Source organism: Emys orbicularis, chromosome 3 (genome assembly GCF_028017835.1).
Source record: "Emys orbicularis isolate rEmyOrb1 chromosome 3, rEmyOrb1.hap1, whole genome shotgun sequence".
NCBI classification, from domain to species: Eukaryota; Metazoa; Chordata; order Testudines; family Emydidae; genus Emys; species Emys orbicularis.
The window spans coordinates 48,073,730-48,094,402 of record NC_088685.1 but is presented as its reverse complement, the minus strand read 5'-3'; the positions used below and the strand labels follow the sequence as shown (position 1 = coordinate 48,094,402).

The 20,673-nt window shown below is 40.9% G+C and overlaps 1 protein-coding gene across 2 annotated transcripts in view; it reads left to right on the top strand.

The window, feature by feature from the left end:
• The window catches only part of GCLC (glutamate-cysteine ligase catalytic subunit), a 56,256-nt gene that overhangs the window by 20,433 nt on the left and 15,150 nt on the right, over nucleotides 1-20,673 (top strand). The window contains exons 2-7 of one of the 2 annotated variants that reach the window (XM_065400813.1): nucleotides 2,048-2,160; nucleotides 4,238-4,420; nucleotides 8,461-8,574; nucleotides 9,223-9,281; nucleotides 9,365-9,501; nucleotides 14,274-14,348. In XM_065400813.1, the coding sequence (XP_065256885.1) occupies nucleotides 2,048-2,160; nucleotides 4,238-4,420; nucleotides 8,461-8,574; nucleotides 9,223-9,281; nucleotides 9,365-9,501; nucleotides 14,274-14,348 (681 nt within the window). The remainder of the gene's footprint in view (nucleotides 1-2,047; nucleotides 2,161-4,237; nucleotides 4,421-8,460; nucleotides 8,575-9,222; nucleotides 9,282-9,364; nucleotides 9,502-14,273; nucleotides 14,349-20,673) is intronic. The other variant, XM_065400815.1, reaches the window with a different exon arrangement.

Below are 20,673 nucleotides of genomic sequence, written 5' to 3'. Positions count from 1 at the left end.
CTAGAACTACACGACCTTGGAACTTGCTCTCCCTTCTGGATCCAAAATGGTCCGAACTTGGTGACACTCCATGCACACACACAGCCCTCTGTTTGATAGGGATTTGAGTAAGACATAGGGGTGCGGGTTTTTTAAGTCTTTTTTTTTTTTTTTCACTGTGTGCTGTCTGAGATGAGGTTTGATTATTTAAGACTGATGGAATTAATATTTGTATATTCGTATTAATGCTGATTAGTTATCGTAAGTCCAATTCTCAGGCCCTTCAGAGCTTTTTCTATGGATGTTACTTCCCCCCCCCCCCCCAAATGTTAAATCTAAAGAAATCTCTGACAACTTATTCAACGATCGGCCCCCTCTCTGCTAAGAATGCTTTCTCTGGCTCTAATGCTTTTCATCCTAATGCTTGTTAGCTGCATTGTCTTGGAATGCAGCTGTCCTAGAGATTTCTAAGTGGAGATGAGGGTCAGTGAGGTAGCTGGTTGATGGCCTTAAAACCATTTTTCAAGGTTTTGATCACACAAGACTAATAGCCAGTGGTGAGATTGGAGCACAGAGGTCATGTTCTCACAGCTGTCGATCGTGCTAAGATGAGCTACTGCATTCTAAACAAGCTGGATCCTCTGGATTTCTGCCTCTACCCCCAGGTGCACATAATTCCAGTAATCTAGAAGGAGATGGCTCATGTGTAGATTGTCAGCCCGATCCATCCAAGAGGAGAAGGGATAAAGTCTAACAGGCTGAAGATGAAAGAAGATATTTCTCCATATTATAGTTGCCAGTCATCTAGGGTTGGTGGTCTACCAGGAGCTCAAGGCTTCTCCTCACTTTTTGAATGGGGGGTAGGTACCTTAGATTGGAAGCAGGATAGTGACCTAGCTAGTTTTTTGAACTATTTTCCCAACCCAACCCAACCAACTTCACTTAAATCTTGGCTGGGTTTGGTTTGAGCCAGCTGTTCATCCAGATGCCGATTTTTTTTTTTTTTTATGAGCATTGGGACATCTTTGTAAAAGAACCGGCAGCAGATGGTTTAGTTAAATGAAACTGACAAGTTGCACTCTCCCTGCAACTAGGACCACAAATGCACATACAACTGTTAATTGTGACAGTGCTGTGGTGAATAGTGATTAGGCTCTGTGAAAGGGAAAGAAGGTACTCCACGTTAACTCTCATCTCCAAATGGCTTGGCATCCAAACTCCAAATCAGATAGTGTTGCTGAGAATTGCTTTTTAGTTTGTGGAGGCTCTCACGCTCAGATTCCTGAATTAGGCAATAAGGGGGAGAAGGAAAATAACTTTTCTGTATCCACCAGCATTTTTTCATTACAGAACAAACGAGGACAAAATTAAAGGTGCTCTTGCATGGTTGTAAGTCAGTTGAAGTGGTAGTGAATGATGAAAAATCATATATGTATTGAAAACTAGTTAAATATCGGCTCTGTTTGTTTCTAGACCTTGGTATGTGTCATGGGTGTAGAATTTCTGTTTGCTGTTCACGTGAACCTATGATATAGTTTCTTTTTGATGTTAGTTGGGATCTGTTGAAACTCATTTAAAAATGTGAAGGATAAAAATAACTGCTTTGTTTTGAGCAGTCTTCAATAGTTTGCATCTCCTGTTTTGAAAGAAAAAAAATTTAAAACGATAAATTAACTCAGACCTACTTGCTTATATCGTTAACATGCTCAGCACAATAAATCCATAGTGCAACTACTTTTTGCCAATAACTCATCAAATTTGATATCCAGAACTATATAGCTGAACTTTCAACAAATCCAGCTGGCTATTAAATGGAAACCAGGTTAGTAGTATTTGACAGTTAGCAATTTATTTTTTCCCTTCACATAATAAACATATAATGCATTTAAGTCTCTTTTATTTTAATATTTCAATAGATTTACAATTTCATGATACATACTATACAAAGAAACTGTCTATTCCAGGAGCTCTTATCAGTTTGTGTATAACTTTCCCTACTGTTTTAACACTTTTAAAAATGTTCCTAAATGCTAACATTTTGTGTGTTTTCATTCATTATTTACAATAGGTGGAATATATATTGGTAGCTTTTGATCATGAACATAAGAAAGTACGTTTGTCACTAACTGGAGAAGAAGTTCTTTATACACTGCAAGAGAAGGGGGAAAGAGTCAATCCCAAGTAAGTAGCAGTTTCTCTTTATCTCCTTGTGAAAATGCACTATTGTACAATCTTTAATATGATCACATATGATTTTTCCCCCATAAGACCCCTGCCTTATTCAGCACACAGGATGGGTAGTGTTCTGGGCAGGAATCAGGTTTGCGTGATGAAGGAGGTTGTTGTCTGTAGGACTCCTGCCTTAGTATTTGTTGCAGAAGTTGGAAGGTGTGTAGTGAATTGGGCAGGGAATTGCAGGAATTAAAAAAAAAAAAAATAAATAAATAAAAAGGAAGGTCTCACAGTTGAATGTTACCCTGGAGAACTGGATTCTATCCCTACCTCTGCCATGGAGTTTCTATGTGATGCTGGGCAGCTCTTTCTGGCCAACTGAACATTTTGGCATATGTCTAAAATGGAAAAAAACCCAAAACAAATAAAAACAACCCAGCCCTCTGGCAGTGCTTCTCAGAGCCTCGATCTACAGACTTCAACTTATGCTACAGCACTGAAAAGCCGTTTAGACATTGAGGCTTGGGTTCTGAAGCCTAGGGACAGAGTGGGTTTCACCTTGAGTCCAAACATCTACACAGCTTTTTTTAGCTTCATAGTGTGATCCTCGTGAGCCCAAGTCTGAATCTGTAGAACTCGGCTCTGAGACTCTGTGCCACAGGTATGGGGTTTTTTGTTTTGTTTTTTGCCATGTAGACATGTCCTTAAGTGCATGTTCCCTGTTTTCTCAGTGTCCAACTTGAGATCCTATGGCTGACAACTCAGCTGCAACTTTCCCAAATGGGACTTGTGTTTTCAATATAAAAAGTGCTATAAAAATGCTGAGTTCTCTGAAAAATCAGGCCTTAGGTGTTTCAAGTTGGGCACCTAAAGTTTAGTTGACACTTGACAATTTTGGCTTTTTTGGGCAATCTCTGTTCCCCATCTGTAATATGAAAATAACACCTAATATCACAGAGGTATTGTGAAGACAAATGTTTGAAGCATTCAGATACCGTAAGAGCACAAGAGAAATGCCCAGGAGGAAATTAATAATTTTGTATTCAGAGCAGTATTTGTATAGTATATATTAAATTAGGCCTGGGGCCTCATGCTGATTGAGAATAAAAAAGAATATTAAATGACTGTTCACTGAAAGAGGCAGAGGTCCTGGGGTCAGACCAGGGTTTGAATTAGGGCTACACGTGCAACCTTAATTCTGACTTTTCCTGACTTTTTTGAGTGCTTGACTTTGCAAGCTTATTGTTCTTTTAATATAGGTTAATACAGGTTTTTTTAATGCAGTTGGTGCTGCAGCCCAGCTGGCCTCTACGTCCTGGAGCGCCAGCAGTCTCTTTGCAGGAGCCTGCAACGCACATCCATGCCCTTCGAGGGTCAGCCCAGACTGAGCTGAGCTGCTCCTTTTTATGTCCTGGTTCCAGCTGGAGCATGTCCAGCAGGGACGAGGGGGTGTGGCTTCCTCTGCCCACAGAGTGTGCTTAACGCTTGCTGAACCAGTGTGGGGTAGGTACACACCATCACAGAAAGCAAAAAGCACATCTGTGACACCATGGTAAGTCCCTGCTCCAAAGCATGGAGGCACTAGAGCTTCTCAACAAAACAGATGTAAGAATTTTGTAACATGGGCAAAACAGTGTATTTTCCCCTACACTTGATCATGGAAAAAACAGAACCGTTTAGCTGAAACTTTAACAGGAAAAATATCAGCCTCCAGCAGACACCCAGCATGCAAAATTTCAGGCCAAATGGTTGAAGTTTGGCAAAGTTGTAAGCAACTTGAAAACAGGATCTTTGCCTAACACTTTCCATAATTATCTTAACTACAAGTGGCACTACTAGCTCTGCCTGTAATAGAAATCTGTCACAGTCATACAGCACTTAAATGGTAGAAACTACTACTTCTCTCACATTCTGCAAGATAGGTTATATCAAATTTCTAATTCCATAGAATTTTAGAGACTTGGTAGATTTTTGAAATATGCAATCTTTCACAAAGGTTCTAGTCTTCCCTATAATTCATATTTAATAATCTATCTCTTTTGTAGTTGTATAAAAATATTTAAACTATGCTATTCTTCCATTCCAGCCACCCAACACTTTGGCGTCCAGAATATGGAAGCTATATGATTGAAGGGACACCTGGGCAGCCATATGGAGGAACCATGTCTGAATTTAACACTGTACAGGACAACATGAGGAAACGACGGCAGGAGGCTGCTTCTGTGTTGAAAGAAGATGAGGCTCTTTGTACTGTGACATCATTTCCAAGGTTAGATGCTATATTTTTTTGAGAAGTACATATGTAAGGTTGTGGGCTGAATTGCCTCTGTGGGGCTGATGAACACTTGTCATGTAAGTGATTTTCAGTTTGAAAAGAAAAGGAGATGAATTTAAACTCACTTCTAGCTCTTGCTGTTCAGGTCAGTCAGTGCAGCTGTGTGTGTCACATAATTTATTTTTGATGATTTGGCTATATAGATAAACCTTGTTTCCCAAAAAGTTATTTCCTGTTGATGCTGATGTGCTTTGCCTAATTTTTCATTCTTGTAGGTCACTTTCAAGCGTTCCCCAATAGCTTTGCTTCTTACTGAAGACATTTACTGAAATTAATGCAATATAAAATGAACATGCAGCATAGACTAGAATTCAGAGAACAATCTGTGAGGCAGAGTAAATATCTAATAAAGGGGGGGGTTCCCACCCCCCCAGGTTTATGGAGGGATTTGCTAAACATGACTAATCTGAAGCAAATTTCCAAACCACTTATCTGAACAAAGCATGTGCACGCCTAAAGCGGAGGAGAAAACTACTGTTGTTGATGCTTTTCGAGGGGTTGAACTGACTTCTAATAGAAAGGGATTGTGAGGAACACTTTGAAATGAGCAAAGTACAAATACAGAATTGGGATGTGATAATATGTATCTAGACAGGGCATCTGCCTGGAGAGTCCTCTATTCTTTGTATGAACAACATGTCTGCTTCTTTGGCTTGTAAAAGAATCTCCAGAAGAAGTAAACTGAAATAGAATTTGGGCATAATCATCAAACAGAAAGAAACATACTTCATAGTATCCCCTTGAGAAAAATGATGTTTCCAAGTGGAAATCTGCTAACATATTAACTTTAGTTACCACATCAAGTCAAACATGGGAGGAGAATTTTGTTAAATTCTTAATAATGGGAAAATAAATCCTGTTGCGCTGTAGAACAGGAGGCCTCTTGAAATTCCGGTTTACCTTGTCTGTGTTGCTCCTGAGGTGGAACAGAAACGGATGGTCCTAAAATCTGGCTCAGACCATGGGTATTACAAAAATGGAGTTTGCAGGAAAGTTCCCAGTTCTGAGCCAAATATATGGCTTTTTAAATTATGCCCCAGGAACTTTAAAACACGTATACTATCAAAATCTACTTTCACTTCATGGAGTACTTAAACTAGTTATGTCTGCACTAACAGGAATGTGTGTAAAACCATACACTGGACAGCTCAAGTGTATTACAGAATTATTTTTGGCATTACAGCCTTGTAAAAAGATTACACAAATTTACCAGCCTAAGTACAAATCTGCAGCCCACCCTCATTATGAAGAAGAAAGACACAAGAATTTTACTCCTCCAAAGGAAGCAGGCAAATAGAATTTTGCAAGGCTGTGATAATAACATGTAGAGCTGGTTGAATTTAGTGCTTGAATCTAGTAAATTATACACAGTATAAGCTATTTATAAGATTGGTTTGGTCCATTTAAGCTGATATTTCTCACTTAACCCTTTAGGTTATTTTGATCCTGGCTCTCAGCCATCTTGCCTTTAAAGTCCTGTTCGGTGGAGCAGAGTCTAGCTAACTTTTTTTTGCTAAGATGTTGTAGAGATGATGCAGCACTTAAAAATTGCAGTCATCTGGAAAGTTTATGAAAAACAATGAAACTTGCTGTAGTTCTCCCAAGCAGGAGCAGTAAAAAGGGGGTATAGAAATGTGCTTATTAAAATTAATTAGTAGTGCTTGTAGTATCGCCTATTTGTAAAACTCAAAACACTTGGGAAAGGTGAGTATGCATTACTATGCCCATTTTACAGACACTGAAGCATAAAGAGGCTAGAATTTGCCTCCCGTTTCACAGCAAGTCATTGGCCAAGCTGGAAATAGAACTAGAGTCATCTGATTCTGAATTTGGTCAGATCAGTAGGCTTCACTCTTAAAGATCAGAGTGATACAGTTTGTCTGGTCATGAAGACTTTGTGTGGTGTATGCCAGTTAGTGTTAAATGTTACATTTTTATCTGATAAGGCAGCCTGTAATGTCTCAAATTAAACTGTAACAAATGCTACACTACATGAAATATTATGCCAAATCTTAAAAAATTCTTTTAACTTTGAGTATCTTAAGGTATGCTGAATTGCTTGTTTATGTGCAACCAGGTTTTATTTTACAACATGGGGCTTGCTTTAAAAAGCATAGCCTTGGTCATACATAGCATGTGGTGTGGAGTAAGTCAATCACTCACACACTTACCTCCATCTTCGCTACTGTTTGACTTTCTTATTAAAAATTAGATATATATCTTCTACTTTAACAATTTCTGATTAGTGTCAAAGAGAATGATTAGAGTATATAGAGGTTATCATATAAAATATGTACATTTCATTGGCTTCTAAGTTGCCGTAAGAATACTAAACATGAAATGTAGGTTTCCCTAAAGCCGTGCAGTTTTCAAATTCAGAAAATGAATTTTACATTACTGTAGACTGAATGCATGTAGTCAAATCAAAGGAGGCTATAAAGGGGAGCTGTTAAGGTACCAAAAAAGGGTGAAACAATGACACTGATAAGACAGCCTCTCAGGTACCTGCTTCAAAGGAGTTAAGACAACAATGGCTGCCTGGCTGGCACCATATGGATTAGGATGTTTTTCCTCTTCCTAAGGCTAGGACTGAGATCAAAAGTCCCTGTGAGTTTAAAGAGATGTTCCTGGCAGAAAGGGGTGGGCAGGGGGGAGTGGACAACTCATCTGGAAGCTGATGGGGGACCCAGAGTTAGCATACAGTGAGGCTGACAGACAGACTTGAGAGCTAGGGTCTGCAGCCACCTTGCTGTAATTTAGTGCCCAGAAAGGACAGGGGACACCAAAGCTAAATCATGTCTGCCTAGAGATTTGAGGGGAATGCCAAGTGTATTTAAGACCATATGCATAGAGATCTTTTTATTTTTTGTGTCTACTTCTCTGAGCTCCGTGTACAGTTTGGGCAAATAAATCATACTTTGTTTCAGAGAAACTGCTTCTGAGTCACTGCATGATATTACTGACCATAGCCCATGAAGGAGAACTCTGGCAGCGTCCAAGTCCAGTTGGACTGCTTGGACTGCTAGGAAACCCGGTTGGCAGCTGGGAAGGTATAACCCGAAGACCCAGTCGAGAGTGGTTGGGTTGTGGTATCCCACGCCAAAGAGAAGTGGAGGCATGGACCTGCCACTTGAAAGAGGTGCACTCAAGATCTCAGAAAGGGCAGGTTGCCCAGGGATGTGACAATAGGTGACTCCTAAATCTACCATAACTGAAAGATGAGGGGGATTATTTTGGTATACTTTGTGCATTTCACAACACTTTGTTTAGTCTATTTCACTGTTACGTGTGCATTCAGTTTTCCATGTTTGTGTGAGTGTTTCATACAGCAGTGGGAGAAGAGCATTTTTAATTTGTAAAATCACAAATTGGCAGGGTGTCCTGGGACATATGTAGTATCTGAAACTACTACTTACTCTTCTGAAATTAACTAGTTTTCAGGTTGACTTTGTCCCTTTAACAATGACAAGTAAACTATTGTAAACACTACTGAAATAGATTACTTTAGGGATTTGAATTAAACAGTACCATAAAAAGGAGCAGTTGAGGGTAGAGAATGTCATTGCATTTCACTTTTAATAATCACGAGTGCTAATGCATACTATGACATACATGAGGACTAATTTTCTAAAGCTTCTTTTAGTGTTTGCCATTAAAAAGTGAGTATTTACCATCCATTAACACATAGTGGTATGAGATTCCACTTATTGCAACCACAGTCTATAACTGTGGTAATTGTTGGCAAATACTGACCTTTTAATAGTGACTGCCATAAGGCCCCTTTCTGTGTTAATGACTACTGGTGATTAGGTAACACTGAAAAGTGCCTTAGAAATACCTACGGTAAATATATTTTTTTCACCATTTTTATTCCTTTGTCTATTAAGATCCTAGTCTCACCTAACCACAGGGCATTTAATAACATAAAATTATAATCTATTTAATTTATGACTTACTCAAATTGTCATCTATAGATTAGGATGTCCTGGATTTACGCTACCGGAATGTGAGCCGACGCCAGTAGAAGGAGGCGCTTCAAAGTCTCTCTTCTTTCCAGATGAAGCTATCAACAAACATCCTAGATTTAGGTAAGAGTGAGTTTTGAAGAGAAAGAAGAACAACTCTTTATGTATATATTTAATACACTATGATAAAATTGTGTAAGTGGAATGTAGAGCTATGTGAATAATTGCAGTACAAGTCCCAGGGACATAGACAAAGATGTAATGTTACATATTTACTATCAAGGTGACCTATAAAGGTAAATCGCAATTTCAGCAACTTTAGCCTGATACTGGCAGAATCCACCACATGGTTAACATCATTCAGTACGTTACCTTAAAATTGACTGTTTTCCTTAAGTCCTGGCACAGTCATCCCACTCCTGCTCAAAGTGAAGTCCCAACGTTCATTATTTTGGAAACATCACAACCATCTTGGAATCTAACTGGAGCATGGAGCCAACCTATTTGAGGTGGACAATATTGTATAGTTTTGCAGAGGCTTTTATTACAGCATAAGACTTAACCTTTGCAAAACTTCCCTTGCCCCATTCTCCCATAGATCATAGGCTTCTTTATTCTGCTTGTGATATTATTGTCACAAAAAATAGAATTGACTTCAGTGAAGGACCAAATCTGCTACAGTACAAATGAAAATGAGTGAGAGGCTAAGTGGACAAATGTTTGGAAGTTTCTCCTGGAAAAAGCATTTAATCTAAACTCTTTAAATTTTAGTACTCTGACCAGAAACATTCGACACCGAAGAGGAGAGAAAGTAGTGATAAATGTACCAAGTGAGTAAATGCTAGTGGTTTTCTTCAAGTAATTGATCTATGTCTGATACTTTACTTACTGAATACTTGTATTTTCCTCACAGTATTTAAAGATAAGAATACTCCATCACCACTTATAGAAACATTTCCTAAGGATGATGGAGAAGCAGCAAAAGCAGCTAAACCAGACCATATATATATGGATGCCATGGGTTTTGGAATGGGCAACTGCTGCCTTCAGGTAAAATACATCTGAGTCTCAAAATGTTGTCATTGCATTATTTTACATTATCGGCCCTATAAATTTGCAAATTGTATCTTACACAGTGTGATGCTTTCTCAAAATCCAGTTGATTGAGGACAGTCCACTGTCCACAGTTCACCGTTGTCTAATTTTATATTGTAACTTGATAATTTGCCAATATTTAACTTCTTTATAGAAAGGTTATATTCAATTTATATTGTTGGTAGGGCCCATTTTTAGTCTTTGTTGATAAAGAGAGCAAGGCTTGGAGAACACGGTTTGCGTGTCTTGATGATTGTGCTGAATAGGCCCCTTTATTTAGCCAAGCACCTTGTCTTGGAGCTCCACCACGTTAAGGTGTGGAAGACGTGCAGATCAGGACTGAAGTATGTTTTTGGATTGGTGAAAAACCTTAAGCAGAATCTCACGTCAGTCCTTAGCAGGCCACACTTTGAGGAAATAGGTGCAGGTCACCCAGCTTGCAGGTGGACTTTTGAGAAAGGGGTCAAAAAACTAAGAAGAGGGTTAGGGAAAGCTCTCTGGAACATTTTAAATTGCAGAGCACCTTTAAATAAATATAAATGCCATTGCTATTTTTTTATATTTTACCACCTGTGTAAAATTCTTTCTTCATAGATATGTTTTAGATGTGTTCTTTTCTTTAACCATGCTGTGAACCTCCTAATTAATCCACACAGGTATTTTTCTGCCATTATTTACTAACAGGCACGTAATCCTTGCACAAGCAAATCTTCTCCTCTGTACCTTTCCATCTCTCTTCCCTAGTTACTAATTTGATTTTACTTAAGATACAGTAACAGTTTGGCATTTCACAGTGCTCCGGTACCTTTTAAATTTGGTTATTCTGAGTGTCACTCTACTGTAGTAATTTTGCACAAAGGGCTGATGGCTGAGGTAGTTCCTTGTGTTGGACTTTGTGATGATAGCTTCTGTCTTTGTTGTTGCTTCTTTCTTGGTAACCAGGAAGAGATCATTGTTATGCCTCCATGGAATTAAATAGAATCTTCTACGTGCTTCTTGTTTCGCAGCGTTCTGTAGGCTGCACTTGTAGTATTCATTTCAAAACACCTTTGTTCCAGATTAAAAGACTAAAGAATGAATGAACGAACAAAAAATAAAATCTCACTGACAGCGAGTTACACATCATTGAGGGGAGAAAGCTCACTACAAACGCAGCTACGGAGGATCCATGCAATAATACATCCAGACTCCTTTTGCAGTGTTAAACATTTATATGCAGCATTAATTCTTTAAATATGTCCATATTTTCTATCATCTTTATGTATGTCACCTAGGAAGGGAGTACTGCAGAAAGGGATCTGGGGGTCATAGTGGATCACAAGCTAAATATGAGTCAACAGTGTAACGCTGTTGTAAAAAAAGCAAACATAATTCTGGGATGTATTAGCAGGAGTATTGTAAACAAGACACGAGAAGTAATTCTTCCGGTCTACTCTGTGCTGATTAGGCCTCAACTGGAGTATTGTGTCCAGTTCTGGGCGCCACATTTCAGGGAAGATGTGGACAAATTGGAGAAAGTCCAGAGAAGAGCAACAAAAATGATTAAAGGTCTAGAAAACATGACCTATGAGGGAAGACTGAAAAAATTGGGTTTGTTTAGTCTTGAAAAGAGAAGACTGAGGGGGGACATAACAGTTTTCAAGTACATCAAAGGTTGTTACAAGGAGGAGGGAGAAAAATTGTTGTTCTTATCCTCTGAGGATAGGACAAGAAGCAACAGGCTTAAATTGCAGCAAGGGAGGTTTAGATTGGACATTAGTTCTTTAAATATGTCCATATTTTCTATCATCATCAAAAACTTCCTGTCATCTTTATGTATGTCACCTAGGAAGGGAGTAGTGCAGAAAGGGATCTGGGGGTCATAGTGGATTACAAGCGCATGTAATGGGACCTAGTATAAGTGCCATAGCTGGCACTTGTCCCAACATCTTCATTGTTTTCTGGATGCTTGATGTATTTCCTCTCCAACCTTGTCAAATTTCAGTTTATGGGTGCACTTCTCATAGCATGTAAGGTGCCACTGAGCGTTGTGTTTAACCAGGTCAGCAGTGATAGTACTCAAAGATTCAGCAGTTAGTCAGTACTCTTTGTCTCCCCGTTTATGCCTAAAAATGATCAAGGCCAAATTAAAGAACAAGGATTTTGTAATACATGACAATTACAACCCTAAAGTTATTTAATGTATGTTATGTAACTATGGGTATACCACTTGCGAGTGGATTCAAGTGATTTCTGGCTTAATGCTGACCTCTTAATCTCAATAGATCTTTTGGCATAATAAACAAAGATGATAATCAGTATCACTGAAACATTTCTTTTTTGCTGCTGCTGTCAAATCAACTTGAAGCACTGCTTCCATTTACAGTAACCTGTAACATTAAATTAATCAGGTATCATGTTCTGAGCATTAGCTGATAACACAGTACAGTAAGTTGAGAATTGAGAGACTTAAACCAGCTTTTGACAGCAGTAGCCTCTTCTGTAGGTGAAAAGAGAATTTCTTCATTTCAGTTTATTCAGGTATGTCTACACAGCAAAGAAAAACCTGTGGCTGGCCAGTGCCAGCCGACTTGAGCTCGCAGAGCTCAGGCTGTGGGGATGTTTCATTGCTGTGTAGACTTAGCCTGGAAGGCTACACTGTAATGAAACATCCCTGCAGACCAAGCTGGCTGGCACGGGCAAGCTGTGGGTTTTTCTTTGATGTGGTACCCTTCAACTAGTTTAGTTAACTTTGAATGAACTAGTCATTGAACAAACCAATCGGGAGTTGAAAATGCAGGAAAGTTGGGTTTTTTCCCCCCTTCTTCCAATCTATGAATAAAAACTAGGTGTGAAAGGGTGAGATCTACTAAGTCTAATATCGTGAAGGACGTGGTGACCAGAAACAATCAGTTCTATTCACTAACTACAGATGATACTCCTTTGCTTAAAATTGATTATTTAAATCACTTTAGTTTAATTTTATCAACCTTACTTCCATATCTGTTAAATTGGTTGCAAGCAAAACTAACCTAGGGAAGATCCCACTGAGTGCTCCTCTTAAAAAAAAATAAGAGGCAGGGGTAAAACTAATTTGTATGTCTTGTTCCAGTGCTAAACGCTTCTTTTGAAAGAGTCTATCAAACCTTTCAAAGTTTATTTTACAGTTCCTTGAAGAGAAATGTGTGGGGTTCAGTAGTAGAGATCATGGGATTGTGGGGGAGGTGTCTATATTTTACACAGTTTCAATTGTAATTTCTTCAGGAGGAAAACTGGCAACCTTGTAATGTTGCAGTTAATAATGTTTGTTGTGATAGTGCCTAAGGACCAACCAGGAGTGGGGCCCAGTTGTGTTAGGCATTGTACAAACAGAGTAGTAGACTGTCCCTGCTCTAAATAGTTCGTTATCTAAATAGACAAGGTAGGCGCAGGGTTGGGGAAAGGGTATAACATACAAGCAGAGAGAACGGTGTGATGGCAGCAAATGTCAAGTTGGTTTCACAATTTTTATTGAAGGGTTAGGGGAGGGGATAAACTAAATGGGAAGGTAAGTGGGGGGGGGAATGGGGAAGAGGGTAAAAGGGGCAGGTGTAGAATGAAGCTGAGGTGAAGAGACTGTGAGGAAAGGGGAGTGGGAGGGTTGAAGCAAACAGCCAGTCAGCACAGGGCAGAAGCAGTCCAGTCAAAACTGTAGAAACTTCACCCCGTTGCCCAAAGGTCCCTGCTTTAGCTGCCCTGGCCAGCTGGAGTTTCTGGTGGCCTCTCTGCAGTTTTCTCCCAAGCCCACATGGGGGAAGTACCCCCTATGTGTTAGTGTCCCCAGAGTGTTGAGGTGGTCTTGCCTACACAGTTCTAGGTCTAATGGAGTGCTGGGGGAGGGGTAGCCCCAGCTGGATCCCATTTTATCCTCTCTCTCCCCTAGTGCAGCAATCTCTGCTACGTGAGTTCAAGTGGTGACAAAGAGAGTACAATTATCTTGGGGATGGTTCCTGTTTTTGTAATGTCACAAAGTTTAAAGTGGAGAAACAGGAGGGAAAAAGCCTTTTCAGTAACTCAGGGTTTGTCTACACGGAGACATAATGCACAGCCAGCAGGGCTGTGAATCTATAGCACACTAGCCTTCCATGCACTAAATGGCCGTAGGGACCCTGCTACCATGCACTAAAAGATATGTAGTACACTTTCGTCTTACAATTGTGTTTTGGTCTCTCTCTAATACAGGCAAATGTACGTTTTTACAGAAACTTTAAATTACACCAAAGCACTTGCATTTCCCCCCCAGTTTTACAATAACCTATAATTAGGCTGGAGCTCACAAAAGGATCTTGGATTAAAGGATTCTGTAAAAACAAATTTACCTGTAATGTCAAATAAATGCTATGACTTGTAATCCTTTCTGACTGTGTTTCTTTGAGGGAGCTGGCTTCTGGAATGCTGCTTAACGGGTGCATTAGCAGCTCATGTTCATTAGAGATGTTAGTCCTCAGTTTCTTTTGGTCCTGGCTAACATTTGAGCTACAGCCCCAGCATCTGAGTGCCCTTGTAATGCAACCTAAAATCTTTAATGAACATTGAAGTGTTGAAGTTTGTGACGTGGTTGCTACTGGAAACACTGGCAGCAAAGATCCTCAGTCCGTGGACAAATTAAAATAGACAGTGGAAGTGACTTTCAGAATACCGCTGGTTCCAGTAGATGGTCTAGAGCCTGCAGACTTGCTTTTGTGTAATAATCCTACTTCTTCTACCAGGTAACATTCCAGGCTTGCAGCATTTCTGAAGCAAGATGCCTTTATGATCAGCTAGCCCCAATATGTCCTATTGTGGTGAGTAATAGCATGTTTGGTGATCAAGTTCTGTTTACTGTACAAAAAACATAAAGCTTAAAATGTCCTATAAAAAAAGACCTTTCTATCTTCTAGTTACAAACCTAAATAAATTAGTGCATCAGGTAATCTTTTCTACCAGCGTTTTGAAAATATGGTCTTCAGCAAAAATGGAAAGTGCTACATTAGGTGGTTGTATAGTAACAGTAGTATACCTGGGGGGAAAATCTATAACTAATGTGCTGATTGCCATAGTACATGTGTGGCTTATTCTACTCGTAGGCAGAAATTAACAAAACAGTTTGGCTGCAGAAGTCACGTCAATTAAATTATTTTGGGGGTTTTTTAGTAACTTTTACCAAACTGTAAATAACTGTGCTCTCATGTAATCTTGTAACATGTACAGGATATACTTTTTTAAAAAGTAAACTAAAATAATCAGGCTTTATTTTATAGCAAACAAACAAAAGGCAAGCCTCCTTTCCAAAGAGCTTACAGTCTCAAATTAGGCATGACATGATGAGAGGGGCCAGATCAGATGATAAACATTCACATAAAAAAGAATGTGATACATCAGAAAAGGGCAGACAAATAAACAGTGACAAGTTTTTAAAGTGCTTGTACACAAATGCTAGAAGTCTAAATGATAAGATGGGTGAACTAGAGTGCCTTGTGATAAAGGAGGATATTGATATAATAGGCATCACAGAAACCTGGTGGACTGAGAGCAATCAATGGGACACAATCATTCCGGGATACAAAATATATCGGAAGGACAGAACAGGTTGTGCAGGGGGGGGAGTGGCACTATATGTGAAAGAAAATGTACAATCAAATGAAGTAAAAATCTTAAGCAAATCCGCATGTTCCATAGAATCTCTATGGATAGAAATTTCATGCTCTAATAAGAATATAACATTAGGGATCTATTATCGACCACCTGACCAGGACGGTGATCGTGATGATGAAATGCTAAGGGAAATTAGACAGGCTATCAAAATTAAGAACTCAATAATAGTGGGGGATTTCAATTATCCCCATATTGACTGGGAACATTTCACTTCAGGACGAAATGCAGAGATAAAATTTCTCGATACTTTAAATGACTGCTTCATGGAGCAGCTGGTACGGGAACCCACAAGGGGAGAGGCAACTCTAGATTTAGTTCTGAGTGGAGCGCAGGAGCTGGTCCAAGAGGTAACCATAACAGGACTGCTTGGAAATAGTGACCATAATACAATAGCATTCAACATCCCTGTGGTGGGAAGAACATCTCAACAGCCCAACACTGTGGCATTTAATTTCAAAAGGGGGAACTATGCAAAAATGAGGGGGTTAGTTAAACAGAAGTTAAAAGGTACAGTGACTAAAGTGAAATCCCTGCAAGCTGCATGGGCACTTTTTAAAGACACCATAATAGAGGCCCAACTTCAATGTATACCCCAAATTAAGAAACACAGTAAAAGAACTAAAAAAGAGCCACTGTGGCTTAACAACCATGTAAAAGAAGCAGTGAGAGATAAAAAGACTTCCTTTAAAAAGTGGAAGTCAAATCCTAGTGAGGCAAATAGAAAGGAACATAAACGCTGCCAAATTAAGTGCAAGAATGTAATAAGAAAAGCCAAAGAGGAGTTTGAAGAACGGATAGCCAAAAACTCCAAAGGTAATAACAAAATGTTTTTTAAGTACATAAGAAGCAGGAAGCCTGCTAAACAACCAGTGGGGCCCCTTGATGATCGAGATACAAAAGGAGCGCTTAAAGACGATAAAGTCATTGCGGAGAAACTAAATGGATTCTTTGCTTCAGTCTTCATGGCTGAGGATGTTAGGGAGATTCCCAAACCTGAGCTGGCTTTTGTAGGTGACAAATCTGAGGAACTGTCACGGATTGAAGTGTCACGAGAGGAGGTTTTGGAATTAATTGATAAACTTAACATTAACAAGTCACCGGGACCAGATGGCATTCACCCAAGAGTTCTGAAAGAACTCAAATGTGAAGTTGCGGAACTGTTAACTAAGGTTTGTAACCTGTCCTTTAAATCGGCTTCTGTACCCAGTGACTGGAAGTTAGCTAATGTAACGCCAATATTTAAAAAGGGCTCTAGAGGTGATCCCGGCAATTACAGACCGGTAAGTCTAACGTCTGTACCGGGCAAATTAGTCGAAACAATAGTTAAGAATAAAATTGTCCGACACATAGAAAAACAAACTGTTGAGCAATAGTCAACATGGTTTCTGTAAAGGGAAATCGTGTTTTACTAATCTATTAGAATTCTTTGAAGGGGTCAACAAACATGTGGACAAGGGAGATCCAGTGGACATAGTGTACTTAGATTTCCAGAAAGCCTTCGACAAGGTCCCTCACCAAAGGCTCTTATGTAAATTAAGTTGTCATGGGATAAAAGGGAAGGTCCTTTCATGGATTGAGAACTGGTTAAAAGACAGGGAACAAAGGGTAGGAATTAATGGTAAATTCTCAGAATGGAGAGGGGTAACTAGTGGTGTTCCCCAAGGGTCAGTCCTCGGACCGATCCTATTCAACTTATTCATAAATGATCTGGAGAAAGGGGTAAACAGTGAGGTGGCAAAGTTTGCAGATGATACTAAACTGCTCAAGATAGATAAGTCCAAAGCAGACTGTGAAGAACTTCAAAAAGATCTCACAAAACTAAGTGATTGGGCAACAAAATGGCAAATGAAATTCAATGTGGATAAATGTAAAGTAATGCACATTGGAAAAAATAACCCCAACTATACATACAATATGATGGGGGCTAATTTAGCTACAACAAGTCAGGAAAAAGATCTTTTAGTCATCGTGGATAGTTCTCTGAAAATGTCCACGCAGTGTGCAGGGGCGGTCAAAAAAGCAAACAGGATGTTAGGAATCATTAAAAAGGGGATAGAGAATAAGACTGAGAATATATTATTGCCCTTATATAAATCGATGGTACGCGCTCATCTCGAATACTGCGTACAGATGTGGTCTCCTCATCTCAAAAAAGATATACTGGCACTGGAAAAGGTTCAGAAAAGGGCAACTAAAATGATTAAGGGTTTGGAACGGGTCCCATATGAGGAGAGATTAAAGAGTCTAGGACTCTTCAGCTTGGAAAAGAGGAGACTAAGGGGGGATATGATAGAGGTATATAAAATTGTGAGTGATGTGGAGAAAGTGGATAAGGAAAAGTTATTTACTTATTCCCATAATACAAGAACTAGGGGTCATCAAATGAAATTAATAGGCAGCAGGTTTAAAACAAATAAAAGGAAGTTCTTCTTCACGCAGCGCACAGTCAACTTGTGGAACTCCTTACCTGAGGAGGTTGTGAAGGCTAGGACTATAACAGAGTTTAAAAGAGAACTGGATAAATTCATGGTGGTTAAGTCCATTAATGGCTATTAGCCAGGATGGGTAAGGAATGGTGTCCCTAGCCTCTGTCTGTCAGAGGGTGGAGATGGATGGCAGGAGAGAGATCACTTGATCATTGCCTGTTAGGTTCACTCCCTCTGGGGCACCTGGCATTGGCCACTGTCGGTAGACAGGATACTGGGTTAGATGGACCTTTGGTCTGACCCGGTACAGCCTTTCTTATGTTCTTATGAGGGTAACAGTAAAGGCAAATGGGGGAGTGATAAAGGGCAAAGTTTATAAGTAACTTTTTCAAAATGTTAGGAGCTTTAGTTCCATTTTCAAATGTGAATCTGGCAGCCTGTTTTGAAAGGCTGTTAGGCAAACTGATTTTTTTCCGATTGTTTTTTTTTTTTTCCCGAACAGTTTTTCACAGGGTTGGCAAAAAGCACATTCTTGACATTAGGGCAATGCACCTGCCAAATTTCAAGTCCCACTCCAAAGCAAGGAAGCACTAGACTTTCTCAATGAAATGGTTGTAAGAATTTTTCAACATGTGCAAAATGTATTTTTCCCTTACTTTTTTCATGGAAATGGCTGAACCGTTTTTGCTGAAACTTTCCAAAAGAATTTAGCTTGAGGCAGACACCCTGCATGAAAATTTTCAGCCCAGATGGTTTAATTCTGGTAAGATTTGTATAAATGACTGAAAACAGTGTCTTGTAATGGGGAGTGTTAGGCAACCTTAATTATAGGCTCCAACTACCAGCTTGGACTTACAGATACAGCTAGAGTAGGCTAAATGAACTAATCACTTCAGTAATAACTGGTCATTGAGTTTAACAAGATAAAATGTTGGTCAAATTAAGTTTGCTGACAGAAGTGGAAGTATGGTAGCACAATATTTGTTTGTCCATTATGAAATTATCTCACGTTGTAGCTCCTTAAATGTGGATCTATAGAGGCAATATATTTGGAGAACATCAACTACTAGGTAAATAACTCTCCTTTTTATGTGGTCGGTTAATGGCAATGGCTTCTGAAGAAGAAATGTGCTGTCCTGCATCAGCAGAGGGTTGGTATAGCAACAGCATGGGGGTGAACAAAAAAATCACTCCCACTCCTGCCCCCAATAATAGTTTGGGCTCTGAGTACATAATACATTTTTTTTATAGGCGTGTGTATACAGGAGCTCAAAAGTAAACTTTCTGTACAGTTCTTCTTTGAGTGCTTGTTCACGTCGATTCCAATCAGGTGTGCGTGCGCCGTGTGCACGGTCATCGGAAAGTTTTTCCCTTAGCAGCTCTCGTTGGGTCGGCTGGAGAGCCCCCTGGAGTGGCGCCTTCATGGCGCTCAATATATGACCCTGTCGACCTAACCCCCCTTCAGTTCTTTCTTACTGTCCGGGGCAGCTGTTGGAACTGCGACTCCCTTGCTTTGCAAGGGCTCCCTTAGCGCAGTTACCTAGTCTAGTTCTTCTTGTTTTCTAGTTTTGTAGTTGTTAGTATAGTTATAGTTAGTATAGGTGTTTGTCAGTGGGATCTTCCCAATCCCCTCATGCCTTCTTGGGCTCTGGGGCATGCTGTGAGCCCAAGGCTTTAAGTCTTGCAGCTCATGCCACAAGCCCATGCCAAATAGTGACCCCCATTACACTTGCCTGAGGTGTCTGGGGGAGGCGCATCAGACTGAGCGCTGCAAAATCTGCAGAGTTTTTAAACCTAGGACAAAAAAGGAGTGGAGTTTCCATTTGAAGCAGCTGCTCATGGAATCCTCACTTCATCCAGCGGCTTCAGACCGCCAAGGCTTGGGCCCAAGCACTTTAGTGCGGAGCACTCCGGCATCAGTTCACGACTGTGGGCTGAGGAAGGACTCTAGTGCGAGAGGCCCTCAGCACCAGCGATGCCTGGCACCACTCTACTTCCCCAATGCCCTGCAGGTGGCATAAAAAGACAGAGAGGGAGCTCTCCTCAGAGAGCTGCGGGACTGCCAGGGGACGCTTTGCTGCACCCGAGAAAGGACCCAGCTCCCAGACAGCAAGAGTCGGTGCCGTTGACTCCGGCGCCCCAGAAGGCACCGTCGAGTCCGGCACGTTGCGACTCTCCAGCAAGGCAGTGCCAGGTGGAGATGTTGGAACCACCGTCTATCCGAGACACATTTGAAGCAGCAAGAGATCTCCTACAGACAACTGCAGCTCAGCCTCCAGTTATTAGGGACAAGCCTCGGGTACCATCAAGACCAGTACCATCCAGAGGCAGGCCCGCCATGATGCGGCATTCCCAGTCACCGGACCGGCACCGCATCCGGTACTGTTCCCAATCCCGGTCACCGCAACATCACTCCCCGGCACAAAGTCCAGCGGGAACACGCCCGGCACCAGGAACACGGCGATCTGTCTCCCCGAGGATGGATTGGCACCGGTCCACAACACCTTTGCAGGACTGGCACCAACAAGCGGCACCGGAGCCCAGCAGGTGATCGCCGGCACCAGTCCCCATCATCAGACCATTGGCACCAATTCTCGACGAGATCATTGTGGCACTGGTCCCCTGCCTCTTCCACTCAGCACCCTCGGGCTCTTTAGAGTCTGACGCAGACTCGTATTATTCGAGGCCCAGTCAATGAGTCGGACAGATGCCGAAGGGATGCGCATGCGGCCTGGCAGCCATAGTGGCATCTTCCCGTTCAATGGCCCTTTTGGACCCCCTGGGCTAACCATCAGTCCCAGGGTACCCCGTCCAGAGGCTCTAGGTCTGGTGGCATCCCGAGGTCACATTCCCAGTCACCTAGAGATAGACCTGCCCCTCGGGGAGCTGAAGCTGCCCTCTCCAAGCCGCCCCCTCAGACTGCAGAGGTGGGATCGGAACCATCTCAGGACCTGCCACTAGTCCACGAGACAGCCGCCCCGACTGAGCCAGTAGTGGAGCCTGGTACAGTCCAGGAGCAACCCAGGCAGCTCGAGAGCCAGGAGAACCC